The sequence below is a fragment of the Eleginops maclovinus genome, chromosome 19 (assembly GCF_036324505.1).
Source record: "Eleginops maclovinus isolate JMC-PN-2008 ecotype Puerto Natales chromosome 19, JC_Emac_rtc_rv5, whole genome shotgun sequence".
Lineage (NCBI taxonomy): Eukaryota > Metazoa > Chordata > Actinopteri > Perciformes > Eleginopidae > Eleginops > Eleginops maclovinus.
Genome location: NC_086367.1, coordinates 13,267,976 through 13,291,648, shown reverse-complemented (window position 1 = coordinate 13,291,648; position 23,673 = coordinate 13,267,976). Strand labels below are relative to the sequence as shown.

The 23,673-nt window shown below is 41.9% G+C and overlaps 3 protein-coding genes across 3 annotated transcripts in view; 1 reads left to right on the top strand and 2 right to left on the bottom strand.

Annotated features, from left to right (window-relative positions):
• Window positions 1–4,705: 4,705 nt before the first annotated feature.
• slc38a6 (solute carrier family 38 member 6) lies at window positions 4,706–17,265 on the bottom strand. Its single transcript, XM_063908491.1, has 16 exons — window positions 17,026–17,265; window positions 14,991–15,121; window positions 14,790–14,863; window positions 13,506–13,558; window positions 13,354–13,393; window positions 11,258–11,336; window positions 9,239–9,324; window positions 9,089–9,147; window positions 8,809–8,880; window positions 8,318–8,374; window positions 7,644–7,723; window positions 7,459–7,559; window positions 6,831–6,955; window positions 6,221–6,365; window positions 5,794–5,888; window positions 4,706–5,611 (listed from the first exon to the last, which is right to left on the bottom strand). Exons 1-16 carry the CDS (start codon window positions 17,122–17,124, stop codon window positions 5,528–5,530), a joined length of 1,380 nt encoding a protein of 459 aa, XP_063764561.1. The 5' UTR covers window positions 17,125–17,265; the 3' UTR covers window positions 4,706–5,527.
• Window positions 17,265–20,046, top strand: trmt5 (tRNA methyltransferase 5). Its single transcript, XM_063908490.1, has 5 exons — window positions 17,265–17,379; window positions 17,538–18,121; window positions 18,295–18,419; window positions 18,557–19,196; window positions 19,729–20,046. The coding sequence occupies exons 1-5, from the start codon at window positions 17,372–17,374 to the stop codon at window positions 19,788–19,790; spliced, it is 1,419 nt and encodes a 472-aa protein (XP_063764560.1). The 5' UTR covers window positions 17,265–17,371; the 3' UTR covers window positions 19,791–20,046.
• Window positions 20,043–23,673, bottom strand: part of mnat1 (MNAT1 component of CDK activating kinase) — a 32,039-nt gene continuing 28,408 nt past the window's right edge. The window contains exon 9 of the mRNA XM_063908492.1: window positions 20,043–20,362. Within this exon, the coding sequence (XP_063764562.1) occupies window positions 20,242–20,362 (121 nt within the window). The 3' untranslated portion in view covers window positions 20,043–20,241. The remainder of the gene's footprint in view (window positions 20,363–23,673) is intronic.

Below are 23,673 nucleotides of genomic sequence, written 5' to 3'. Positions count from 1 at the left end.
TACTGTTTTTTCATCTCCCCGAAGTGTCACATTGTCCAGCAGATGGCATGATAAGACTGCAAAATTATTTTTCCCACCCTCCTCCTCCTCCTCCTCCTCCTCCTCCTCCTCCTCCTCCTCCTCCTCCTCCCTGCTTGCCTCTCTATTACAATGAAGCAACTTTATTTTATTTCGTCTCTCCCTTGTTTTACCCTGGAGCCAGAGCTGGCACTTTAATGGTCTTGGATGATTTGTTTTGTTTCTTTGTTCTACCTGAAGTCTCCCTCTCATTCTCCCTCTGTCTGTCAGCTCTGTGGCCCTGTATCCCTTCCTCCTCATTTCAGTCTAAACTCCTCTCTGTAAGTGGTTGCCAAATCTTGAATTATGCACCCATGGGAGACGTCTGCAACTTCACATGACTCACACAGATCTGAGAAGACAGACGTGTGGGATTCATGTGGACATGTACACACACAGACACGTGTGTGCCTTTGAGACACACACATGAATGAATACACTTCTGATGTATCTCCTCAACATTTTATTGCACACAAGAACACAGCCAGCTACCAGAAGCCTGCCATATTTCAGGCCGGATCTGTGTATATGACTTAATTTCAGCCACCTGTAGAGTTTCCACATTCACTTCACAGCCTACGCTCCAATTTATGTCCGTGTAACCCAGGACAGCTCAATCCTCTGGCTCCCTGCCCAGGTACACCCTATAGCTGCAGCTAATGAACCATAGCATTGCTGCCAAACAGGGCAGCGGGGAAAGGAGAGCATGGCCCAAAATTTGGCGAAGCCCGTTCCCAACTCTTTTGACCCCGGTGAGAGAAATCCTGCGGGGCCAGTATACACCCCACCACAACCCCTGCCCCACCACAAACTCAATTACATCCATCAGTCACTTTGCAGTGGAACTAACCCCCATCCCACAGTCACAAGACCCCAGCCTAACCTGAGGTATAGAAATGTATACACACACACACACACACACACACACACACACACACACACACACACACACACACACACACACACACACACACACACACACACACACACACACACACACACACACACACACACACACACCACATCCCTGGGGCTGCCAGCATGGAAGCAGGAGCACTCCATAAATCACACCTGTAAAATCTGATTTGGTGCTAAATGTGCTATATTCACAAGTGGTGTTTACTGCCGGTGCGCTACCACAGGAAAACTTGACTTAAAATGTACTATTGTGCATAATTCTACCACGATGTGAGAAGGCCATGAGTATTAACTGTTCAGTTTTAGAGCTGTTGTAAGGAAATTAGGGGATAGGTATAAGCTCATATTATTATTAGTATTTATAGTATTTTCATTATTATAATATATTTTTTAATTATGATTATTATTATATCTCTAGGTCACCTAATACTCTTCTCCAATAAGCTTCTAAACTAAATCCTTGATCAGTAGAGGATGTGTTTTTTTTGTCAAGACAGGGCAGGAGAAGAGGAAAGGGGGACCGACAAAATAAAGAGTAGTGTTGTGAAAAGTGGAGGAATGTAACTGGGAGAGTGGTCGGAGCTGTGTTGGACAGCGGAGCAGAGGGGGGGAGCTCTGTCACAGCCCCTCCAGGGTAATTGGCTCCAGATGTGAGGCAGCGCGGTCCCTGCGCCAGCGAGGCGTCAGGGCCGCATTAAGAGCTCAGCCCACTGCTGATGGGATCGCAGAGACAAACTGACCCCTACTCACCACCCCAAAAACACAGACTGAACCCCATGCTGTGCTGATGACCACTGAGCCTCCATCAGTACTCGTCCTAACTCTCAACCCCTGCTCATCATCTGCCAAAATAACCAAGCACAGCAATACTTCTTAAAACATTGTAAAAGCCCCTTATTTTATTTACCAAAGTCTTATCCCACCCTTGACCCTGATTTCTGTGCTGAAAATATCAAATCTGTTATTCTATCCCTGAGGATTATTATGTGGGGACTATAGGTGACTGCAATCTTTGGTCTTTGTGTTGCTGCTATTATGTTGGTGCTGATTGTGGAGTGTGTCAGGCAATTCTTTTCCGAACAATGTTTCAAGACGCTCTATTCAAGAGAGCAACATGTTTGTTGCACACAATGGTAAAACACAGTTTTCCGTTTTTTTGGTGACTGAGAGCTTTGTGCAGCACGTGGTGCTCTGATATCCACAATGGAAGTTAAGGTGAAGGACAAACACTCTTCGCAGATGTGCAACATAAATGTTAAGACTTACGTTATACATAAAGACCAAGATAAGCACAGCATCGAAAGCTTTTTATGAATAGGCTTACACTTCAATTCCCTAGAGTCTTGTTAGCTGATACTGTCCTAATAAGAAGTATACTTTACTGACTTATTGGCCTTGATATCATATCACAAAAAGCATGAAGAAACTTGAGTGTAAAACGAATAAATTCCTCTATGGCCCAAGCATGTGCTATCTGAAAAAGAGTCCTCAGAGCGAGGAATGCTCTTACTGTGACCCAAAGAGCATGTTTACTGATAGAGCATGGAAATTGATTAAAAGCAGAAAAGCAGCATGGAGTGGTGGTCGATGAAGAGAATGAAAGGGAATAGAAAATATAAGATGGAGAGCACTTCATCAGTGATGACACTTGCATATCGATGGCATTTGCTGTGTTGCAGTCTGCCACCATGACTAACAAGGAAAAGCACTCATCATGCCAACCAGCATTAAAGGGCTCATGCGAAAAGACTCTTGAAGCACCTTTCAGCCAGGAATGCCTGTTGAACAAGATTATACGGGTAAACAGAAAGCAGATGTCCATGTTCTCAGCTCTGTTGCAGTCTCTGACAACCACTACCTGTGAAGGCCGGATCAGATGTTGTTGTTGAAACACAAACAGGAAGAAGAAGTGGGATTTAGCATTGGCTCTGCTTTCTGCTCTTGCTAGTTTGTAGAGGGCTGCAACCACCTCACCCCAAAGACAAACTGTAACATCTAGGCTGTCGAGTGACTGCAGTTTAAATCAATTAATTTTAGTCAGATGTACACAGAAAGTCCTGTAACTGTAACTGACTGTACATGTATTAAAGCTAATCACCTCACCAGTGTAATAGCCTACTATTTATGGCTAGGAATAATTCATATACACTATATGACGGCAATGACGGTCCATTGTATTAGTTGAATTGAGCTAATTAGGTATACTTCAGAAAAGCTTGAATTTCATTCATCTAAGCTATGAAAGCAATGCTATTAACCATAAGATGTCAAACAGTTTTAAAGGTCATAGTGGTGACATTAGGATCAGACCCAGCTGTTACCGAAAAATCCTGATTTCCAACAACAGAAAATAATTTTCAGAGAACACAGTTGACTCCTCTTAAAACAATACCAGAGCTGGGGCTGCCAACAGGGGATTGATTTCAGCCCACCACCGCTCCTCCGCCTCATTCCATCCTTTAACCCTGGGAGATGGTGTTGTCATACTGCTGGACACGGGCCCAGGGTGTGAGTGAGTTTAACTAAACAAAAACACTCCCACCCTGGGACGAGGACTCATGCCCCAGTCAGACGGACCTCCATAAAAACACTCTGGTCTGTGTTAACATGCATGTTTCCAACACATGATAAAACCAGAGCATCTGGTTATCTCTTCCTAATTAGGCGTTCATAAACCCAGAGAGGAATGTCAATGAAAGAAGAAGAGCAAGACTGCTGTGAACACAGTCTGACACTAGGTGGTAATCTTGTTTTGCAAATGGGTTTAGGTATGTTGTTCCCATAGGAGCCCATGTGTAGGAGTCACAGTTTGTTTTTTATTTCTGAAAGAGCTTAGGTTTCCACAATTACGTTGACAGACGGCTGGTGATGGTCGCTGAAAGTGCTGAAGAATTAAACTTGTACTGTACAGCCTTTCAGAGGGTCACACTCTTTAACTCAACTACACTATTTGACAGCTGTTTTGTTACTTTTCCGATCATGGTTTTGAAGCTTTTGAAATATTGAATGTTAAAGATTAAACCAGTGGTTTTGTTAACTTTTTGGCTTGAAAACTCATGCAACTTTCAGATGTTTTTTTATTGTTATGTTAGGGAAAACAAACTTGAAGTTGGGAACTATTGAATTACTCAATAGCACTTTAACCAGCATCAAGAGAAAATAAGTAAAATCATCCCATATATAATAAAGTCAACAGTCACATAAGGAGATGTTTTAATGCTGGGCTTGTAATTATTTTTTATTTTGTTGTATTTGTACTTTTAGCTAAGTATGGGGTCTGAATATTTCTTGCACCAAAAAGTATATATTCAGGCTTGATAGTAGTTGGGGTTTTCTTCATGTTAGTGTCCTTCAAAGTGGAGGATGGGGTATTTGCTGGACTAGGGAACCTCTGTAAGGGGGCGTGAAGGGCGGGCAGCCACTGCTTTCTGCAGGCCCGCGGGGCCCGTCTGCCTAATTCTTCAGATTAAAAGCAGCAGTCGGATGGCTGTAGGTTCCAGAGGCAGCATGAAGACAATCTAAACAGCATCATGATTAGAAACGTACTGAGCATGTGGCTTTTATTAACTGCAGGCTGAACCCACAGCACAGTGCTGAGGAGCAGGTCCCAGCCACCACACTGAGCCTGCCAGTCAAACACAGCCATAGATGTGACATGTTAGACTGATGAGCTTCCCACTAATAAACACTAATAAAGACAGGTTAGTGAATAAATGAGCGAAGGCACATGTCGGTTCATAAACAATTTCCCTTTTATTGAATGCCAATAGTCCTGAAGAGAGTTATATTTTTCTAATGTGCATTATAACCTCATACAGTACATTGGAAATTATAATTGTTTTGGTCATATACATTATAAAAGCTAAAGTACAAAAGTAGCAGCAGAAATAATTATACCTGAAACTTGGAAAATCAAACACAATCATTAAATTACTTAAAACAAGTTTAAAAGAAGAAAAAAAACAAGTGGAAAAAAGCATTTGAATAAATTTGTGATTGTGTACAGTATCTACAAAAAAAAAGTGAAAATGCTCAATAAACAAATTTGAAAAAGTGAAATACATTAAGGCTAAGACTTGGTCAACAGCATTTCAAAAGTATTAGCAGATTGTTTTACATTAGGTGCGTAATCCCCACACAGAACAACAGGCTCTTAGAAAGAAAGTGAAAAAGAAGTACATAAAAAAACAACAACATTAAAATAATGGTCATCTTGTTGAGACTTGCTTGTATAGTTCTGACACAGTAAACGTTGCCTATTTTGTGTTCTAGGCAGATTAAAAAATAAACATTTGCCCTGAATTGGCATATAATCTAAAATCAAGCATTTAAAAAAAAAAAAAAGTACGTATAACATTTAAAATCCTTGATTTCTTCAGGCTTATATGTGCGGAGTTTGGTCTACGTTTGACGAGCCTGGTATTGAGAACCACTTTAAAATATAGATAATCTGCCTGAGGTAATGCTGATTAGCATCTGTTCGTTCCCTTTCTTTATCCACTGCTCAGTGTCTTTGGCACGCATTCTCCTTTCTTTGCGTTGCCAGACGAGGTTAAGAGTAATTTATCCATGTGTTGACAATGACAGAGAGGCTGATTATTCCCATAATGAAACCAGAGACCACCAGAAGTACAGCCTGGAGACAGAAAGGGCATAAACAACATAGTTAACATCATTAACAAAAAGGTAATGGTCAATATGATATAATACCACAAATGTAAGGAAAATGGGCTCAAACTGTTTGGTTGCTTGAATATATCAGCATTCAATATACAGTATTTATGTATCTATAGATGGAGTTTATCAGTGTTTAGTTACCCCAATGGAGTCAAAGGATCTGAGGGGTCCTGGGTTGATCTTGAGGTAGAAAATGCCGGGGTAAACAAACAAGAGACAGGTGGATGTTGTCGATCCTGGAGAAAGGAGCAGGAAAGTCACTTGAAATGCAAAGACAACACACTGTAAATGTCTGACAATAGCAGCTTCATAAACTGTTTGAGAAGGACTGCCCCATTAATTATGTATAAGCAGATACTGTGAATTTAGCCAACACGATCAATAATTGTGGAATATTGACATCTTAGCTGAGAGGTTGGCTGCTTTAATGGCTGCCGCAGTTGAAAACAGATCTGAATGTTTAAAGGTCAAGCAAAAGGATTTTCTGTAAAATAACAAGTTGAATAATCATAGAATTTATAAAGACCAGAATAAAGGAAAACAAACATTATTTTAAAATGATACATACCCACTACTCCAAACACATTTCTGATGTCAGGCACAAAGAGGGCCAACAGCAGCACCACACTCAGGATGGTTAGAGTTGCAGTGACGTGGATCAGCCAGGAGAAGGGCCGATTTCCAAACAGCATAAAGACCACAGCCTTGCGTGCCTTAAACGTACACACAAGCAAAGATTAATCCAACCAAACATACGCAGAGAAGATGTACTGCTTTAATGATTCTGACCAAATGTCTGGCCAGACAAGAGTTGTGGTTAGTCATTTTTTAATCAATTGGAAAACAGTAAGTCAGCAAATGTGCAGAATCTATTCAATATGAAGTTCAGCATTATAAATACACAAGTATTCACACAAAATATTATATTAAAAATATGAATTAATGTACCTCTATACAGTAGATCAATCATGACTTTAAAAAGTGCAACAATGAACTATTTTTATGAAAATACAAAGAAAGGACTCTTGAAACAAATAATCAAATAAACATTTGAAATCAGAGGCTCCCCTTTTTCACATAATTTCATCGAATTGAGAAACGAATCCAACATTTTAAATAAGACATTGGGAAACTACTTTTCATTTGTTTAAAGAATATAATGAGGTCGGTGTACTCACAGGAAAGTGAATCAGGGGTACAGTCAGCAACACAGAGAGCAGGATGGCCAGACGAACCACCATCACCATGATGTCCCGAGGCATGAACGTGTCGTAACTGAGCAACAGCTCAGAGTCCACATGAGCTGTGAGCCGGAGACAAGGACAGAGTGAGGGTGCAGACATGAAAGGGTTTAAAGAAACTATAAAACTGAGGTGAAAATAACTTGGATGCTATGAAAAGAGAAATAAAAGATGAACTTCAGAAATTATAGAATAAAAACCACCAGTTATAAAACTAATATTCTAACTTTATAAACTAATGTACCTGGCAACTGTATTTCCTCCCAAATGACAGTCAACATTTTTTATTTTGTAAGAGAAACCAGAAGAAAGATAATAAGTTGTACAGAAGTAAAAACATGGTGACTTTGCTGCTATAGCTCTGTATAAACACATGATTCTGATTCATTGCTCTTAAAAGAGAGGTGATGTTTGACCGTGAAAAACAGACTGCAAGAAGTTATTCAGATATAACTAATTTTTGTAAAGTTTAATATTGATTGTGTGTAAATGTGCAGTAAAAATTCATATGGTGAGAAGTATCTATAGTAAATAGTTTCAGTAAAGAGTGTCACTTAATGCTTACTGTAGAAGGTGAGGTATCCAAAGAGCGCAGAAATGATGTAAATCGTGAAGCTGAGGCTAATGCTGACATTTGAAATGTTCTGCATCTTGGCCTTACTAGGTCTGAAACACACCAAAACATTTTATTGAGAACATTGCTGGTGAACAACAGGCTTGATCACTTAAATGAAAAAGAGAAATGCTGACCGGTCCAGTTCGCAGTAGATTGGCAGCACAGTTGTGTGACACAGGAAGGAAAATGCCATGGTCGGGATGGCGAAGCCGCTCTGCAACACACATCAGACAGAGCACAGCGGTCATTAACAAATTATCAGCTTACACTGCTGCACAGGAGCGAGGGGGCAGGTGGGTCAAGGTATGGTTTGTGTAGCAGTAATTACCGTCTGGGCTGCATGAGTGTGACAAGGTCAACTTCTCATGAGCACAGAAAAACAGCATCTTCTCAGCTTTGTGACAACGCACTTTCAAGCTGATCCAAGAGGTTTATAAAAAGCTTTGATAGCTTAAGAAGTGGGAACATTTTTAACTATTAAGGATATGAAACTTGTAATCTGTATTATCTCTGAGATGGTGAGGAATAGAAGTACAAAGTTAAATTAAAACAAAACACTTCTATAGTAGCTACATTTTGTACCAAACATGTGCTTCATGTAATTCAGAAAGTACATTTGGCCTCTATATGTAAAATAAATATGAGTGGCAGCTGCATAGTGCACCAGAGTTCCTTACATATACAACCCAACCTATGGAAAAGAGTGCGACCTGTCCCCAGAGTCAAAGAAGTGCAGCAAATCTACTTTCCACTACTTCTCTCTGCCAACTCACAGGAAGAGAGAAAAGGTCTGATGTCATACACGTACCTTACTGGAGATGATAAAGAGTTTGGGTGTACATTCTGAGTCAGAGGAATTTGATATCTGCAGAAACAAGGAGAGAAGAGTGAGCGTGTTATTTCAAAGAGGAGAGGAATTTTGCAGTGACGCTGCAATTGGGAGAAACACATCTAGATTTCATTGCCTGCCTTTAGAGGTATAAAAAGGGAAAACAACCACGCCAGTCTGAAGCCATACTTTGGGTTGTATAATTTCAAGGGGCCAGAGGTCATTTCCAGACTGATGCAAGGTCACCCGAACTTCCTTCCCCTCAGGACTGGCACCATTCACCACACAGAGCTCTCTGGTCCTCATCAGCCAGAGCCAACATAATCAGAAGCTCAGTTTCCGAGGTTCCCCTCCTAATCCTGTGGCCGTGACCGTCGGGCCAGACTACATGCCTCAGGCCTGCGGTATCTTATGTATGTGTGTCTGTGTGCACGTGGACATAAATACTAGGAAACTGGGGTTGTTGTTACCTTGAATGCATCTGAAAGTATCGTCATATTGTGAGGCAGTGGACAGGGGATGGACCATTTCTTGACTACAACCTGGAGAGAAGACGAGACAACATTTAAACAAGGGAATAATATATTTGCTTAATATAGCCATCTCAAAAAGTCATGCTTAAACTATGAAACAATTATTCTACTATCCTGAAGTGCACTACTGCTGCTGCTTCTTTTTTCCTTGATTTCCAATCTAATTATTTTGACCAGTATATCACCAATACTGAATACTGGGTATATGTAAACTTACCACAACTACAAAGTACAGCATAAAGAAAAAGGCGATGCTGCTGGTGTAGCCCAGGAAGCCTGTGAGGGTGAGAGAAAGATCAGGTAAGGAACAACAATTCAAACCAGACATGGTCAGCAAATCCACATGCAACTTGATTAACACACTCACCAATTTTAGGAAACATTGCCAGAGGTACAACAACACACAGTGTGACTATGATCAGAAGCAACCTTCCATCCTCATACCAGTCATGTCTGGAAAAGAAAGAGGACATTAATTATTAAAGGCTGGATCAAGACACATTTCCCATCATTATGTACTAGCACCTCCGATAAGAAGGGCTACAAAGATCAATCTTCAGGGCTTTTAAATGCACCAACTCTGTAAATTTGTCTCCATTTCGTGCTCAAATACAGAGCGACAGATTCATCATGTGGTATGAATTAAGGGCTTTAGTCCTCGCAAACCATAACAATTATGTAATACACATGCAAACTTGGTGTCGCTCCGTCAGATGAGACCACATTTCACTTGCCGGGTTTTTCAGAGAGAGGGAATAATATTTTCCTTTGCTGAGGGATAGCCTTGGCGGTTGGCTCGGGATTGGGGAGCTGAAGGAAGAGAAGTAGGAGGAGGGGGAGGGGGTAGGGAAAAGTGTTCGAGGTGACACATGTGGAAGGCATGCCGGCTCCGATGGGGTCGGGGTTGGGTGGAGAAGGGTGCTGCCTGCCGCTGCTGTATGTTGCAATGCAGCGCGGGGTCACAAGGGACTGGCTCCACCACTCTTTATGGGGCTCCCACAGTCAGCAGCACCTGCTCCGACCACATCAACACCCACTGACCCCTGTTTGGCAGTTTCACAGCTGTGGCGGTACCATAGGCGCTGATAGATTTGTCTCTGCGTCTAGGCCGTTCCTGCCCTGTAACTGGATGTCAGGGAGACCTCTGCTCTGACCCCGCACTCGAGCCCAAGTTTAGCTGAACCACTCGACCGCAGCTTAGCTAACCCCCTCCTGCACTTTTACAGAACATAATGCACACACGGGGATGTATAAAAATCCCAAACACCACTAGGATCCATTCTCAGGAGGCTCGGGGGGCTTACTGTAAAGGCGCAGGTTACCTAGAAGACCCATGAAATGTGGAACATTTCACGCTATGACAAGATGCACGATAGCTCTCAGTTAAGGTGGGAGTATGACTGCCAATAAGTCAATCTCCACATAGTGTCGAGGATCAGCATAAATCTGGCCAACGCAGCACAAACCCAAATCCACAGCTGTGCACGTCTTTGGCCTCGTTATCAAACTGAAACACGCAGAGAGAAACTCATACAGGACTAACAGTCCACTAGCAAAAAGACTAAAAAGATTTAGCACCGCTTTGACTTTGCTCCGCTGTATTATGATAAACGAGCCAGAAAAAAAAAACACATTTCAATAAAAAACAACTTGTTCATTTAGGCTCTGATGAAGCCGAGTATGTGTCTGTTAACATGCCGAAGCCACTCATTAACAGAAATGTTTTGTTTCCTTCAGCAGTGAGCTGTAATTAGAATGGCAAAACTGATATCCCCTTGTATCAGTCTGATTCCGGGGAACATGTGCGAGAGATTTGGGGGTGAAAGGAGAGCACTAATACGAAGCAGCTGTGTGTGGAAGATTCAGATGTTGACGGATTGGGCTGTGAGCAGTTACAACTCTCACTTAAACCAGTGTGGCCAATAATAAAGTGATAGAAGTTACATTCTTGGCCTGGGATTCGTCTGTGAGTCCATGTAGGCCAATGAAAGACGCAGGCTGCTCATGATGGGTGATGTATGGCTCTCCATCATAAATACATTTCCTCTGGGCAAGCTTTATGCTGTACAGCAACGAGCACAAGTCACTCACAGACAAAGTATTAGTACTGTGGTTTGTCGAGATCTTCTTCTACAGCATCAGTTATACATTTCTCATTTCCCGACTAATAGCAGTTTGTGTAGCTTTGTGGAGCAAAAATGTCAAGTTTGAGTTATTTGAAGGCCAAAAGGTGTAATCTACAACATCATGGGAACAGTATGACTCATTCTTTATCTCAGTTCTGTTAATCTAGAAGAATGACTTGGTCTTAGCCACAGCTGTGACACATTGTGAACAAGATTTCCTTATTGGCCCGGATGTAGCTCAAAGTGCTGAAGGTACCCACACTGTTCTGTCTGGACTCAAGAAGCTGCCGATGGCTGCAGGAAGCTCCGACTTCAGGATGAACAAATAGGATGACATGCCTGAGTGAGAGAAGGAAAGGGGTTCAGGAAAGGCCTTTATTTTTCAATAAATTAAACAAAATATCACACAATCATATCAAAGATTAACCCAGCGGCGTGAATGCATGTTGCCACAAGCAATCAGAACCCGAATACCTTTAATCATACCACAGAGGGGATATTTTCAGTCCTAAATTTCTGTGTCAGGGTGGTATGATTTTCCAGCACAAGGAAATGGAAGTCAGGGTGGAGGGGGTACTGTGGCTCTGAGTTAATGCAGATGGGTGGGGCAAGCAGCTCAAGGGGATCACCAGCAAAGCCCTGGCTGCAGAGGAGCAGACGTTATGCAGGTCTTCCAACTGCTGGTGAGTGGAGTAGCAGCCAGGGTGGAGAAGTGCGAGGAGGGGGGAGGAATGCTAACAATAATGATCTCTGACGCTAATCCAGGTATTTCTCCCACTGTTCCACCTCACTAAGGAACAGGATATTATCAGCCTCCGACTGGCTCCAACATCCTTCCCAAGGACAGCCAATCACTGAGGGGATCAGGGTCACTTCCTTGGGGTCATACCAGCCCCAAAAACACCAGGAGGAAGAAAGGGAAAGGGGAGAAGGAGACTGAACAAGGTGGGCAGAAGGTTTCTTGCTGAAACAGGATTCAGATGCAGTGTGTGGTCAGTAATAAAGGGAGATAATGTTGAGTGATTTAAATTTGTGCAGCCAGGCAGAGCCAGAGTTAGCTGGGACCTCATTGCCCCCGAGGCGGGTCTTGCACTCGCCGTTAAATAAGCCTAGACCATAATCCCTAAGATCCTGTATTTGTTTATAACAGAAAATTCCTCCAATAACCCTCCAGCCCACACAGAGACAAGGACACTCCCTATGTGAATAACTAATGGCATTTATGAGCACTAAAATCTGTCAATAAAGTTATTCTGAGGCAGCAGTTGCTTTAGTGTTTTAGCCAAAAACTTTCCCCCAAAAAAGGCTCAGTTTATACAAACCACAAAAATAAAAATATGAGATTTTAACCACACAAGCTAATAAAGAAGCACTGACAGGGATCACACAGCAAGCATGATGCAATGGTTTCATTTCAGGCAGGTTACTGTATGCACAACAACACTTAATACTTACATCTTTAAACAAAATCGGCCCTTGAGTGAAGGAAAAATGTTGTTATTGGCCATGTGGTAGGAAAACATAGTCTTATAATAAGGAACAATTCAAGAAAAATGGATGTAAACCTTCTGTGTGTGTGGCCAGCAAACAGTGGGAGAGTGTGTTCAACGTTAAGACAGAGCCACTTTCATTTCATTAAGAGCGAGGGGACAGGCAGGCTGTGAGAGCACAGGGCTGGTCAGTAATTAAGGTCAATTGGCCCCTCAGCCTTTGGCAGTACAGATGAATGTTTACCCAGAGTGAAGCTAATTGCACTCTTATAAAAGGTGCCGGGGGTGTAGACAGATGCATGCTGGAGTGCTGGCTCTCACACTCTCACACATACTGCCCCATGCTGGGATAACCACAAACATACCAGAGGGCACGGCAATAATCCACTCAGCCATGCCTCTAATGACTGCGGAGGAGCGATCACCTCAGCTTCCACCGTCTGAGAAGAGCAGTTTGGGGCTGAGGGACGGGTGGAGATGTCAGTAAGAGAGAGAAAGAAGTGTGAGGGGGTGGGGGAAATAAAAGGGAGGGGTCCCATTAGGTTACTCAACACTGGGTGGGTTTACCATCAGTGATCAATTAGACGAGAAGTCAGGTTTCAGGCCCAGGGGAGGGGGCAGAGAGGACAGCGGCTACAGGGCCAAAGGTTATCAGGGAGTCCGGATAATAGCCTCACCGGAAGGAGGGAGTAAACCTGAGCTCAGATGCCTCTGATCGTCAGTAGGAGGCACTATCTGCCTCCAAAATGCACCGGCCACAGTCTGACACTGCAGCAGAGTGAACCCTCTTCAACACTCTGTTTCTCAAAAACCACAACATCGGTTTATGTCCACATGTCAAAAGAATTCAACTGGAGCTGACTTACCTCCAATATTTTGGATTACAATGGAAATTCCAACCAGAATCTAAAAAGAAATTTGAAAAGTTGGTTGATGTGAACATCTCTTTTGGTCATGATGAAAATTTCAGTGAATGTATGTATTGAAAACTCACACTAATCCCAAAGACAACACTTACTTTTCCTGGTTTTTGCAAGGCTTTCTCTCCAAGACCTTCATATGAATTGATACCTAAGAGTCAAATCATAAACAATCAGGAATACTATAATAAATGATGGACCGTTTAAAATGGAAAGTAGCAACATTAATGTAGCACAACCAGAGAAAAAACAGTCGAGACATTCTTCCTACTTTTCAAAACCTGGTGCCTACATTACCCACAATGCAAATCAACTGCCAAAGGTGTGTTATTTTAGCAGTAGCTTTTTAATTCATAGGCCTGTCATGATTATGACGTAATTGTCTTATTGTAAAATCTATTTACCTGGCTGCTATATCTCTTTCAGGATGTGTATTTTGTAAATTGTGTGTTTTTCTTTATCTTGATATTTTTTTTAAATGCATATTTTCTTTTGTAAAGCTGTGTTTGGCTCTGTTGCTGCTGTAGCACATTTAAATTTCCCCTCTGTGGGACCAATAAAGGGATTCTGATTCTGATATCGACATGACATAGATCATTTTTGCTGAACTAATTTCTGTTGTGCTTAAATGCGCAACATAATGCTAAAATGAACAGCAGGCTTTTCCCCTAAAAGTATAAGAATGTTTGTAAAGAGAGTAAATTTTGTTTATAGTTTTATATTTTTAGGGTATTTCAATATTTTGTTTTTTTACATCTAATTCCAATGTCTAAATGGAAAGCGGGTTATTCCATATTATGTTAATATATTATCATTGCATGGGGGTCATAAAATGGTCAAAAAATTACACTTAAATATTGTTTATCACAATTATTTTTGGGAAAATATATAACCCAATAATGGTAGTTATCAGGATAAGCCAAAGGTCACTTCTGCCTGACCCCACCTTAAGAATTCTAGCATTTTTAAACTTGCAGACTTCAGACCCAAACAAACTTAAGGCAATTTATCAGAAACTAGAGAAGGTCAACGTAGAAGATGATAAAACAATCAGGACATGTAGCCCCCACTCAGGAAACTCTCACAGTATTTGGGGATAATTGAGAAACAAAAACCCATCCATTATCTCATTTTATCTCGTCTCATCATGGCTCAATTAACCCAGTATTTACATAAACTGATTAAATTACAGAAAGGAAGTAAATAAAGAAACAAAGAGATTGCAACACATCAGCTATTTCCCTGAATAGCATTCTAATTATGAGGTAATTAGGGGAAAGAGTTCAGGGTGTGGTTAAAAAAATCTGGATAACCCCTCTGGGTAAACATACGAGGAAATGACAGTCTAAAGTTAGATAGTGCATCCATTGTTAGTTTCTCACCTGTTTGGTCACACAGCTTTAGAAGGAGATGTATAGAGTACGCTGCCAGGCTGGACACTAGTACTAACAGGAGACTGGAAAGGAAAGATACATTCAGTAGAAATGAGTGCTCATGTAGCTGTATTTATGTCTGATCGGGTCAAAATGGTGTCAGATATTTAAACAACACTGTGGTAAAAGATGTAATGAAAGCAGTCTTACGAAAAACCAACAATTCCAGTGTGAGCCATGGCATAAGACAGACCCAGTATGCCGCTGCCCATGATGGCATTCATCAGGTTAAACACAGAGGAAGCGAAGGAGGATCCTTTGGCTCTGGTCTGCAGCAATCCCTGCAGAAACAGGAGAGATAACATGTGAAAAGATATGGAGGTTAGACAGTTATTGTGAAGAGAAAGGACACTGAAAAATAAATGTTATTATTTGTGTAGGAGCTTAAAGGAAGGCTCATGACAGATTTAAGAACAACTGGCTGGCCCTGATGATGGATGTCATGAAACAACACTGCAGTGGCATGTAGGATCAGGGAATGGAAATGGGAATGGATGTGGTGGGATTTGAGTAGCTAGCAGTGGGACAGCTGCATGAGCTCAGGATAAGGGGAGCTGCCCAAACTGCTTGACCTCTCTAATAGGGGATATCCTGAAGAGAATGAGTGGCAACTCTGGTGTCAGTGTCACAACAAGCTTGGATTGACCTGCGAGCTGCTGAATCAGATCCACCCTGGGTTACAGTTCCGAAAGACAGGAAGTAAACTATGACACAAGGTAAAACTGTAGGGTCGCCATGATAACAACTAATGCACCAAATCAAATTACACAGATAGTTAGGATATTTCAATGTTAAAATAAATATGCACTGGTAAGGTATTGTGATATACAATTAACAGATACATTTAATGACAGTGCTTCTCTTCCGTAGTTCCTTTTACATAGCATTTATTGAGCTTGGTTTCAAAATGTTGATAGGGTTTATATATGTCAAAGTACAAAGGAACATGTTGTATCATGAGAGGTGCAATTAATCAACTTCACAATGCGTCATTAGAAGTGCATGGGTGTTTCTACTCTCATTTTTGACCCGGGGTTTCTGTCCACATGAAAACAGTAAGTAAACAACGCTGATTGATTAGTGTATTAAATAATAAGTCAGATGACTCATTACTTGTTCCTCTACTTTTAAACCTAATATTGCTTTGTGTAGGCCTATCTGAACCATTAAATCCTTTGTTCAACATCATAGAGATGGATTTGAATATCAAAGAGAACTTCTTTGAGCTACTCAATCAATCACTAGAGTGGTGTTAATGGACCAAATACAAAAACAGTCAGTGATAATCAATACCTGTATTGATTAGGATGTACCACAGATCACCCGGGCTATGTTATCTGGATTGATTTGGGGAATTTATAATTATTTTACACACTGAATAGTAGCTAAATTATAACGCAGGACACTTAAAGGTGTGCCTTTTAAGGCTGGCCTCCTATAATGCAACGGTTTTAGGAAAAACAACTAAGTTAAATACAGATTATGAAGAGATGTATTGCAAGGACTTTGGAAAGTTCCCACCAGAGCCCAATTAACATATTAAATAATTTGTTTTAAAGCCCTATGGTACTAATCATGAGTGTCCATTACTGCAATACACGTCTACATTATTGTTATCTGAAAAGGACAGTAACTAGCGGAGACGTATAACATATATAATTTCACTTTATTAATCATAGACTTCTGGCTGAATTGTACATTTTCGTTTCATTGCAATCAATGCAAGCTTTGTGGTAATCTGTTTATCCCTTTTTTTAATTATAACTATTGATAATTAACAGTTATTGTATCTTTTTAGGACATCTTTGATTTCTAACCTTTCCTGCCAACCATTTCTTAAATATTTTTCTCCTTTTGTGTATATGTGCAAACAAACTAAACAAAACAATTAATTTAAACACAATGTCTTTTGTCCAAATTTGAACAAGATAGATACTGTATATCCTCAGTGGAAAGTACTTAATGAAACACCATAGTGTAGTTTGTGTAATGGGTGGACTTTCACAGTTATTGCTGACAGAAGCAGAAAGTGGAAAATGAGAAGTTTACTGAAAAAGCACGTGATGTTATTCATAAATATACACAGAGAACTTTATGTACTGATAATTTGCCTGTTTTCTTAAAGTTCACGTCTTCAGAGTGAAACACTGTTTTTTAACCCATTGAAGAGTGTTTTCTTACTCACATTTGTTATTAAAGGTGTCGTTTCGTCTCCTTCGATATTTCTGTCGCTGGCGACGCATTCCCGATATAAATCTGCAGCTGAATCTTTATTGATGCTCATTTTCTTCTCTCAAAAACTCAGGGCACAAGCTAGAACACTTCCTATTCACGATTGAACTTTTCCTATCAAATTCCAGCTGCTGACTGTTGTTGTTTATAACTCACCTCAGCTGCCTCTTTTTCGTCGCATATGAGACGTCAGGAAATAGACCGCCCAATCAGAGAGCGACTCTCGTTCGCTTGTCCAATCACCAGCCGGCTCTTGTCGACCACTGATGACGCCTTTCAAGCATGCCTGAGAGCGGAGGATGTTGAGGTGAGATCTCAATGTTACATTTCTTAGAAATAACAACATATTTACCAATTATTTAACATGAAGCTACTCTGTTTTGTTTAATATGCCACCCAATTCACAGTTATTTGGTGTTTTATTACTTTTCTGCTTTCTAACCGCCAAGTTTTATGTCATTTTAGGTCCTTCTTCAGGGTCGTTTCCTATGTTCAAGCTGAAAGAAATCTAAAATCTGCAGTAATTCGTAGCCTTTGGTCTGCAGCCTCAGTTTGTTCTGATTTTTATTTGAAGCCCACCATGGAGACTAAACTGTACAGGCCCCCTCAGGAGGTCCGGGGTATGACCTCTCTCAACAAAGATGCCTTTACACAGACCATCAATGTCCCCGCTCTTCGGGTGCCCATTGGGGTCTTAAACAAAGTTGTTAAGAGCCTTAAAAAGGCAACCCTCCAGCGCCCAGGGGTGCCCAGAGTAGTGCAAGATGAAGAAGGAAGTAGTGACTTTCGTTTAGTCCTGTTGGACCCCCACAGAGTCTCCTCGCCAAGCTCCTTTAACGAAGATGAAGCCGAGGCTCTGAGGTCTTTCAGTGTCGTCCAGGAGCTTCGGCACTATGACCTGCAGCTCACCTATCACAACCTGAAGAGTGATGAAGTGCTGGAGGCTGTGCTCCCTCAGGGTCAGGACGTGCCCTCTGGGTTCAGCCGGGTAGGACACATCGCACACTTTAACCTGAGGGACCATCAGCTCCCATACAAGAACCTTATAGGTGAGAGGAACGTGTTGCAAGACAAAAAGGTCTTTTAGCTGCAGTGCATTCTCAAACTTTGCACTAGTCTCTGGAAATGTAATAATGTGATGAACATCATTCATGTGAAAGATTAAGAGTTAGTGACACACTTTATTAATTTATTTCTAACTTTGTGTCTGCTTCCATTGTAGGTCAAGTCATCATAGACAAAAACCCTGGTGTTACCTGTGTGGTCAATAAAACAAACATGATTGACACCACTTATCGCTTCTTCAAGATGGAAGTGCTGGCTGGAGAGGAGAACATGGTTGCAAAAGTATGTTAAATAATAAATGTGCATATATTCCACGTAAATGATACGTTTGTAAAAAAAAAAGACTATCCATTTGTACAATCACTCAAATATAATCAGATCACTGACTGAAAGTTGATAAATCTTTGTCTCTGGTGCAGATAAAAGAAAACGGGGTGACATACGAGTTTGATTTTTCTCGTGTTTACTGGAATCCCCGACTGAGCACAGAGCATCAGCGCGTTGTGCAGCTCGTGAAACGCGGTGACACTGTGTTCGATGTTTTTGCCGGTGTTGGACCTTTCGCTGTCCCGGCTGCCCGCTCCGGTGCCAACGTCTTGGCCAACGATCTCAACCCAGAGTCCCACAGATGGCTGCAGCACAACTGTAAGCTCAACAAGGTGGAGAAGAAAGTCCGCACCTTTAACCTGGACGGGAGAGCCTTCATCCAGGGGCCCGTGAAGCAAGAGCTGCCTGAGCTGCTGAAGGAAAAAGCCAATGTTCACATAGTGATGAACCTGCCAGCATTGGCTCTGGAGTTCCTGGATGCTTTCAGAGGTCTGCTGCACCGGGAGCCTTCCTGTGACGAGAACCTACCCACAGTGCATTGCTACGGCTTCTCTAAAGAAGACAACCCTGAGGCAGATATGGTAGAGAGGGCCTCCTGTAGACTCAAGTTCCCCCTGAAGGACAGATGTTCTGTGCATTTTGTGCGTAATGTAGCACCCAACAAAGATATGATGTGTGTGAGTTTCACAATCCCTAAAGAGGTCCTCTTCAGCAGTGATCGAGAAAAGACAGGTGAGTTATTTCATTCAACCGTGAGGAATTTAATGACCAATTGATGATCACTTCAAAAAAAACATATTCAAACTTGAACAAGAATATTATTTAAACATATAAATAAAGAATTTTAGAGACAAATGTTCATCCCCAGTTTGCCAAGTATGAGAGGCTAAATTATATAAAACATACAGTGATGCAGGGACAGCATTATTTACACCCTCTCTCTACATGGTTCTCTCCATGAAATTGGTCAGCTTAAACTGTATATTATATTTGATATAAATAAGCTCCCAAAATAAGCTGAAAGTTGGCACTTAATTAATAATCAATTTGTTGTTTGACACATTTTTCTAACAAAAATGTATGAAAGTAAACTGAAGTTCTGAAGACAATTTACTATAATGATACCAAGGCAACTTGAAAACCTGTTTCTGGTTCAGATTAACAATAATTAGCAAAGTAATCTGTGATGAAATTCATCTTTATATTCATGCTGTGTGTACATTTTCAGACTATACCACTCTAAACCTATTTTCTTTATCCACAGAGCCTTCAGAAGAACCTGCTCCAAAGAGACAGAAGTGTGAAGAAGCCACAGATTCAACATAGTAATTGACCTGCCAGTGCTAGGAATTAAAAGAAACATTTGAGTTGAATTTTTTTTACAAATCTGAGTTTAACTGATGTTTTAATAACAGATGATGTTGCATGTTGTCATAAGAAATCTGTCCAACCTGTACTTCCAACTACTACATACTACATCACTTCCTTTAGTTTCTACTTGATTGTATTAGAGCTATTTTTATTCAAAGCTTGACCATACATCTTGAGTTGTGTCACGTTTAAATAAAATTCAAAACATTTACAGTTTTTCATTGTCTGATTTATTTAAATATAAAATTAACACAAAATATCAAAAAAGTCATGTACACACGTAACACAAATCAGTCAGAGCAGCATTCCGCTCAGCAACACTGGCCTCTCCGTGGTTGCAGCGAGTGGCTTTTATTGTCCCTTGAGTCACATTTCTCTTCCATGTCTGTTCGGGCTCTGGATGTTCTCAGCGTTTGAAGACGAACATCCCACTGAAAGCGTCCTGAATCGCTCGGTGACAGGCCAAAGCTGAGGTGTATCCTCCAGCTGTGTCCTGAGGCATGGCAGCCCGCACGTGGTTCAGATACCTGAGAACACACACAGAGCTCTGGTCAGTATAAGCAGTGAGGTATTTTGTAAATAATGTGACTGACTGGCAGCCTGAGAGCAGTTTTCAAAAAGTAGTTCCTGTGAGTGTAACCCGAGTACACGTTTATTCTTCATTAAATCCACACTTGAAGTTATTTTTTCTGGCTCTCCGCGACCCTTTGGCCCTTTTGATGAGATCAACGAAGACAGACGTACCCATACAACAACACTGGAACACCTTGTGCCTAAAAGCCTCTCCAACTTTGCTCTATTAAAGTATTATGGGTGTCTTTTCTTTTTTAAGTGCTTACAGATGTATCCTGCCAAAGCCCCTTTTCAGTTTCTTAAGCAAAGCCAAAAGTCACTGTTTATTTTCACGTTCGTGCACAGACAGAAAAACAGTCCAACTGTTCATTTAGTCCTCACATTGATAGATGCCCCTCTACTTCTGCGTTGTGTTGTGTTAGTATAAGGGGGGTTGACCTGTGTCCCCCCACCCACTCTAATCCTTCCTCCACTGTTGTGCCGTCAAAAAGTGGGCATTGGCAGAGAAACCTGCACGCATGTTCTGTTCTCCAGCATCTTGACTACAAAGCTAAAACGACAAAGTCCTCTAACAACTGAGAAGACACGTAGCCTTGCCTGTCAATACTGTCTCCCCCCAACCCCCCCACACCACCCTGCAGAAATCAGAGTCCTGGCAGAAAGGACTAAAGCCCTCACACGAGTCTGGCTTTGTGGCCCCTGTTCCTGTGAGCCGGAGAAACTTCAAAGTGAAACGGGAATCAAGAGCACAGACAGCCCTCTGTGATTTCTGTGCCCATTCAAGCTGCTTTACAGAGTAACCCAACACCTGTGGGGAGGCAGAGAGAGATGGAGAGGGTTGAGAGGTGTGTGTGTGTGTGTGTGTGTGTGTGTGTGTGTGTGTGTGTGTGTGTGTGTGTGTGTGTGTGTGTGTGTGTGTGTGTGTGTGTGTGTGTGTGTGTGTGTGCGCATGTAAATTAAAGATGGACAGGGAAAAAAAAGGTGTTGTGGGAATACATGCCGAATAGACCATATTTTGCTTTGGTGTTATGATTCTACGAGGTGCTTTGCTTGCTACACAATAAAGCCTTCACTGAAAATAAAAGTTAAACATATTCGGTGGCACGACTGTGACTCAAACGCACAAAGTTGAACATTTGCTAGTATCAGAAGGATGACCTTGTCTTGTCTTACAACAGACAGTGAAAGTGAGAGGAAGAGCAGCAAGAGATGTCAATCAGGACACTCATCACCCACTAGAGAAACGACACACAAGTTCAAAACAGGAGGCCCAGTGATTAATAATAACTTCATTAGGCCCAAGCTGCTGTAGCCTGTCCTTCAGAGCACTTGAGGGAGGTCTTCTCATATGGCTTCCTGCATCAGATGAGTGCTATCTATTGATTATATTGTACTGGGCCTTTTTAATGGTGAAAAAAGTGGGCTATTTACAGCCCGGCTAAGTCTGCTCTTCCTGCTAATCTAATCCCCAAGCTACTCATGTGGTCATTCCTTCCAAGAAAGCTGAGAGCTCTGTGTAACTTTATACCTGCCTGCCCCTAAGGAGCGAGAGAGAGGGAGCAAAAAGAGAACATGAAGGAGAGGGGGGAGGAGGGAGAGGAGGGTGAGGGGTGGAAGGGAGTGGGAAGTGGAAAGGAGGGAGGATATGAGGTGAAATCACCTTTGGGTATCATCATCACAAACCCTCTTCTCTTAAACCAACCCTGTCTGCCCTCTGCTCACCCCTAACACCCGAGGTTAGTTCAGTTCTGCTCCATTAACTCAGCGGTCATATCCGCATCTTCCTGTAAGGGCCGGCCGCGTACATGTACAAGCACAGGACCGGCTGCAGAGGAAGCAGAAAGATAAACTTGACTCTTTTCACATGACTGTACTTGACAATGCTGAAACATTAAGAATGGACTGACAACACAGTAGACCTGCAACAACATGAACTGCGTTTACATTCGGAGCAAACCTGCCTATAGAAACAGGAAGACGCCCTCAATCATGAAACGAGGTGCAACACACAAACTATACATCAAACCCCTCTGACGCTACTGTTTCAGTGTGCACTCCCCGTCTCCACACCCTCCCACCCCGTAACCCCCCTCCACTCATCCCCTTTCTCTCAGAGGACTGGACTGCCTTTTGTTCGCAGGGCCCTGAAACCCAAGCCGTGTCGGCCGGTAACATCTTTCACTCTCCGGGCCCCACTCGAGCATTAGCTGCAACTCGATATGGGTCTTTTCAAAGCCTCGTATTATTGGGTAAATATGGGTCACTTTGGACTGGCCCATTATGTCGCTTGGGGGGAGTGGGAAAAGACGAGTGCAGGTGATGAAGACAACTGAATGACACAGTATGACAGTGTGCGTGTCAGACTGCAATTGCCACATGGGAATATGACAGGGGTTTTCCATTAGTATACACACTGAAAAGCAGTGATATATGTTTTGCCAGATTTTTTTCTCACATGATCCTCTCAGCATAAATCTTCAAATTTAGATTTTTCTGTTGTATTCCCATACGCTAAGATGATAAAATGCTTGCAATATTTTCACCATCTACTCATACCATCTGCTGTTAACGCTGTATTTAAAAAAAGGCATGTGGATCAAAATTGCTCAGAGCCAGCAGCATTTTTCCACTTGTGTCTGGAGCTCTGAATACCTGCGCAATGTCTCCTGCTAATGCTAATAATGGTCAGAGATTTTCCTGACGGGACCCCAGGAGTATTCCCCACTCCGGCTGCCTGGAAAACACAGCGCAGCCGCATCCCTAATTCAAAGTGAAAAGATAAGTGGCGAAATGTTCCAGTGGGGTTCTGCGTGATTTCCAGCTGAGAATGTGTGACTCCTCTGTGTTTGGATCGACGATGCTGCTGCGGAACGGCGGGTGTTTAGGTTCTTCAGGGAAATAGCTGTGAGGTTGGGGATCTGGAGGGTAAAACGGCCGATATCAGAGGGAGGTGCAGGCTGTGTTGGGCCTCTTGTCTAGACTCCATGTGTTGGCTGGAATTGGATTAAGAAGAGCTGTGGAAGCGCAGGCTTGATGGAAAAGAAAAGAGGCCTGTAATTCTACAAGTCTATTGCAGCAAGCAGACACTTAATCAGCACACAAACCACAGAGCAGGCGCACAGGACAATGGAGCAATCTGAATCAGTCCTAAACAATGCTAACTTTAGAATAACTGGATGTGGTTTGGTTGCTTTCATTCTTAAACGCTTAGCTCAAAGAAGCTAAACTGCTTCAACAGAAAACACTGCTATCTGAATGAGTTGGA

Excerpts from the sequence above, each read along its gene's own strand:
- trmt5 (XM_063908490.1), top strand. Across the intron at positions 18,122-18,294 it reads CCCATACAAGAACCTTATAG|GTCAAGTCATCATAGACAAA; the intron begins GTGAGAGGAACG and ends CTTCCATTGTAG. Across the intron at positions 19,197-19,728 it reads CAGTGATCGAGAAAAGACAG|AGCCTTCAGAAGAACCTGCT; the intron begins GTGAGTTATTTC and ends CTTTATCCACAG.
- slc38a6 (XM_063908491.1), bottom strand. The coding sequence starts at position 17,124 with ATGAGCATCAATAAAGATTCAGCTGCAGATTTATATCGGGAATGCGTC. Across the intron at positions 9,148-9,238 it reads GGCAATGTTTCCTAAAATTG|GCTTCCTGGGCTACACCAGC; the intron begins GTGAGTGTGTTA and ends TCACCCTCACAG. Across the intron at positions 5,612-5,793 it reads GATCCTTTGACTCCATTGGG|GCTGTACTTCTGGTGGTCTC; the intron begins GTAACTAAACAC and ends TTCTGTCTCCAG.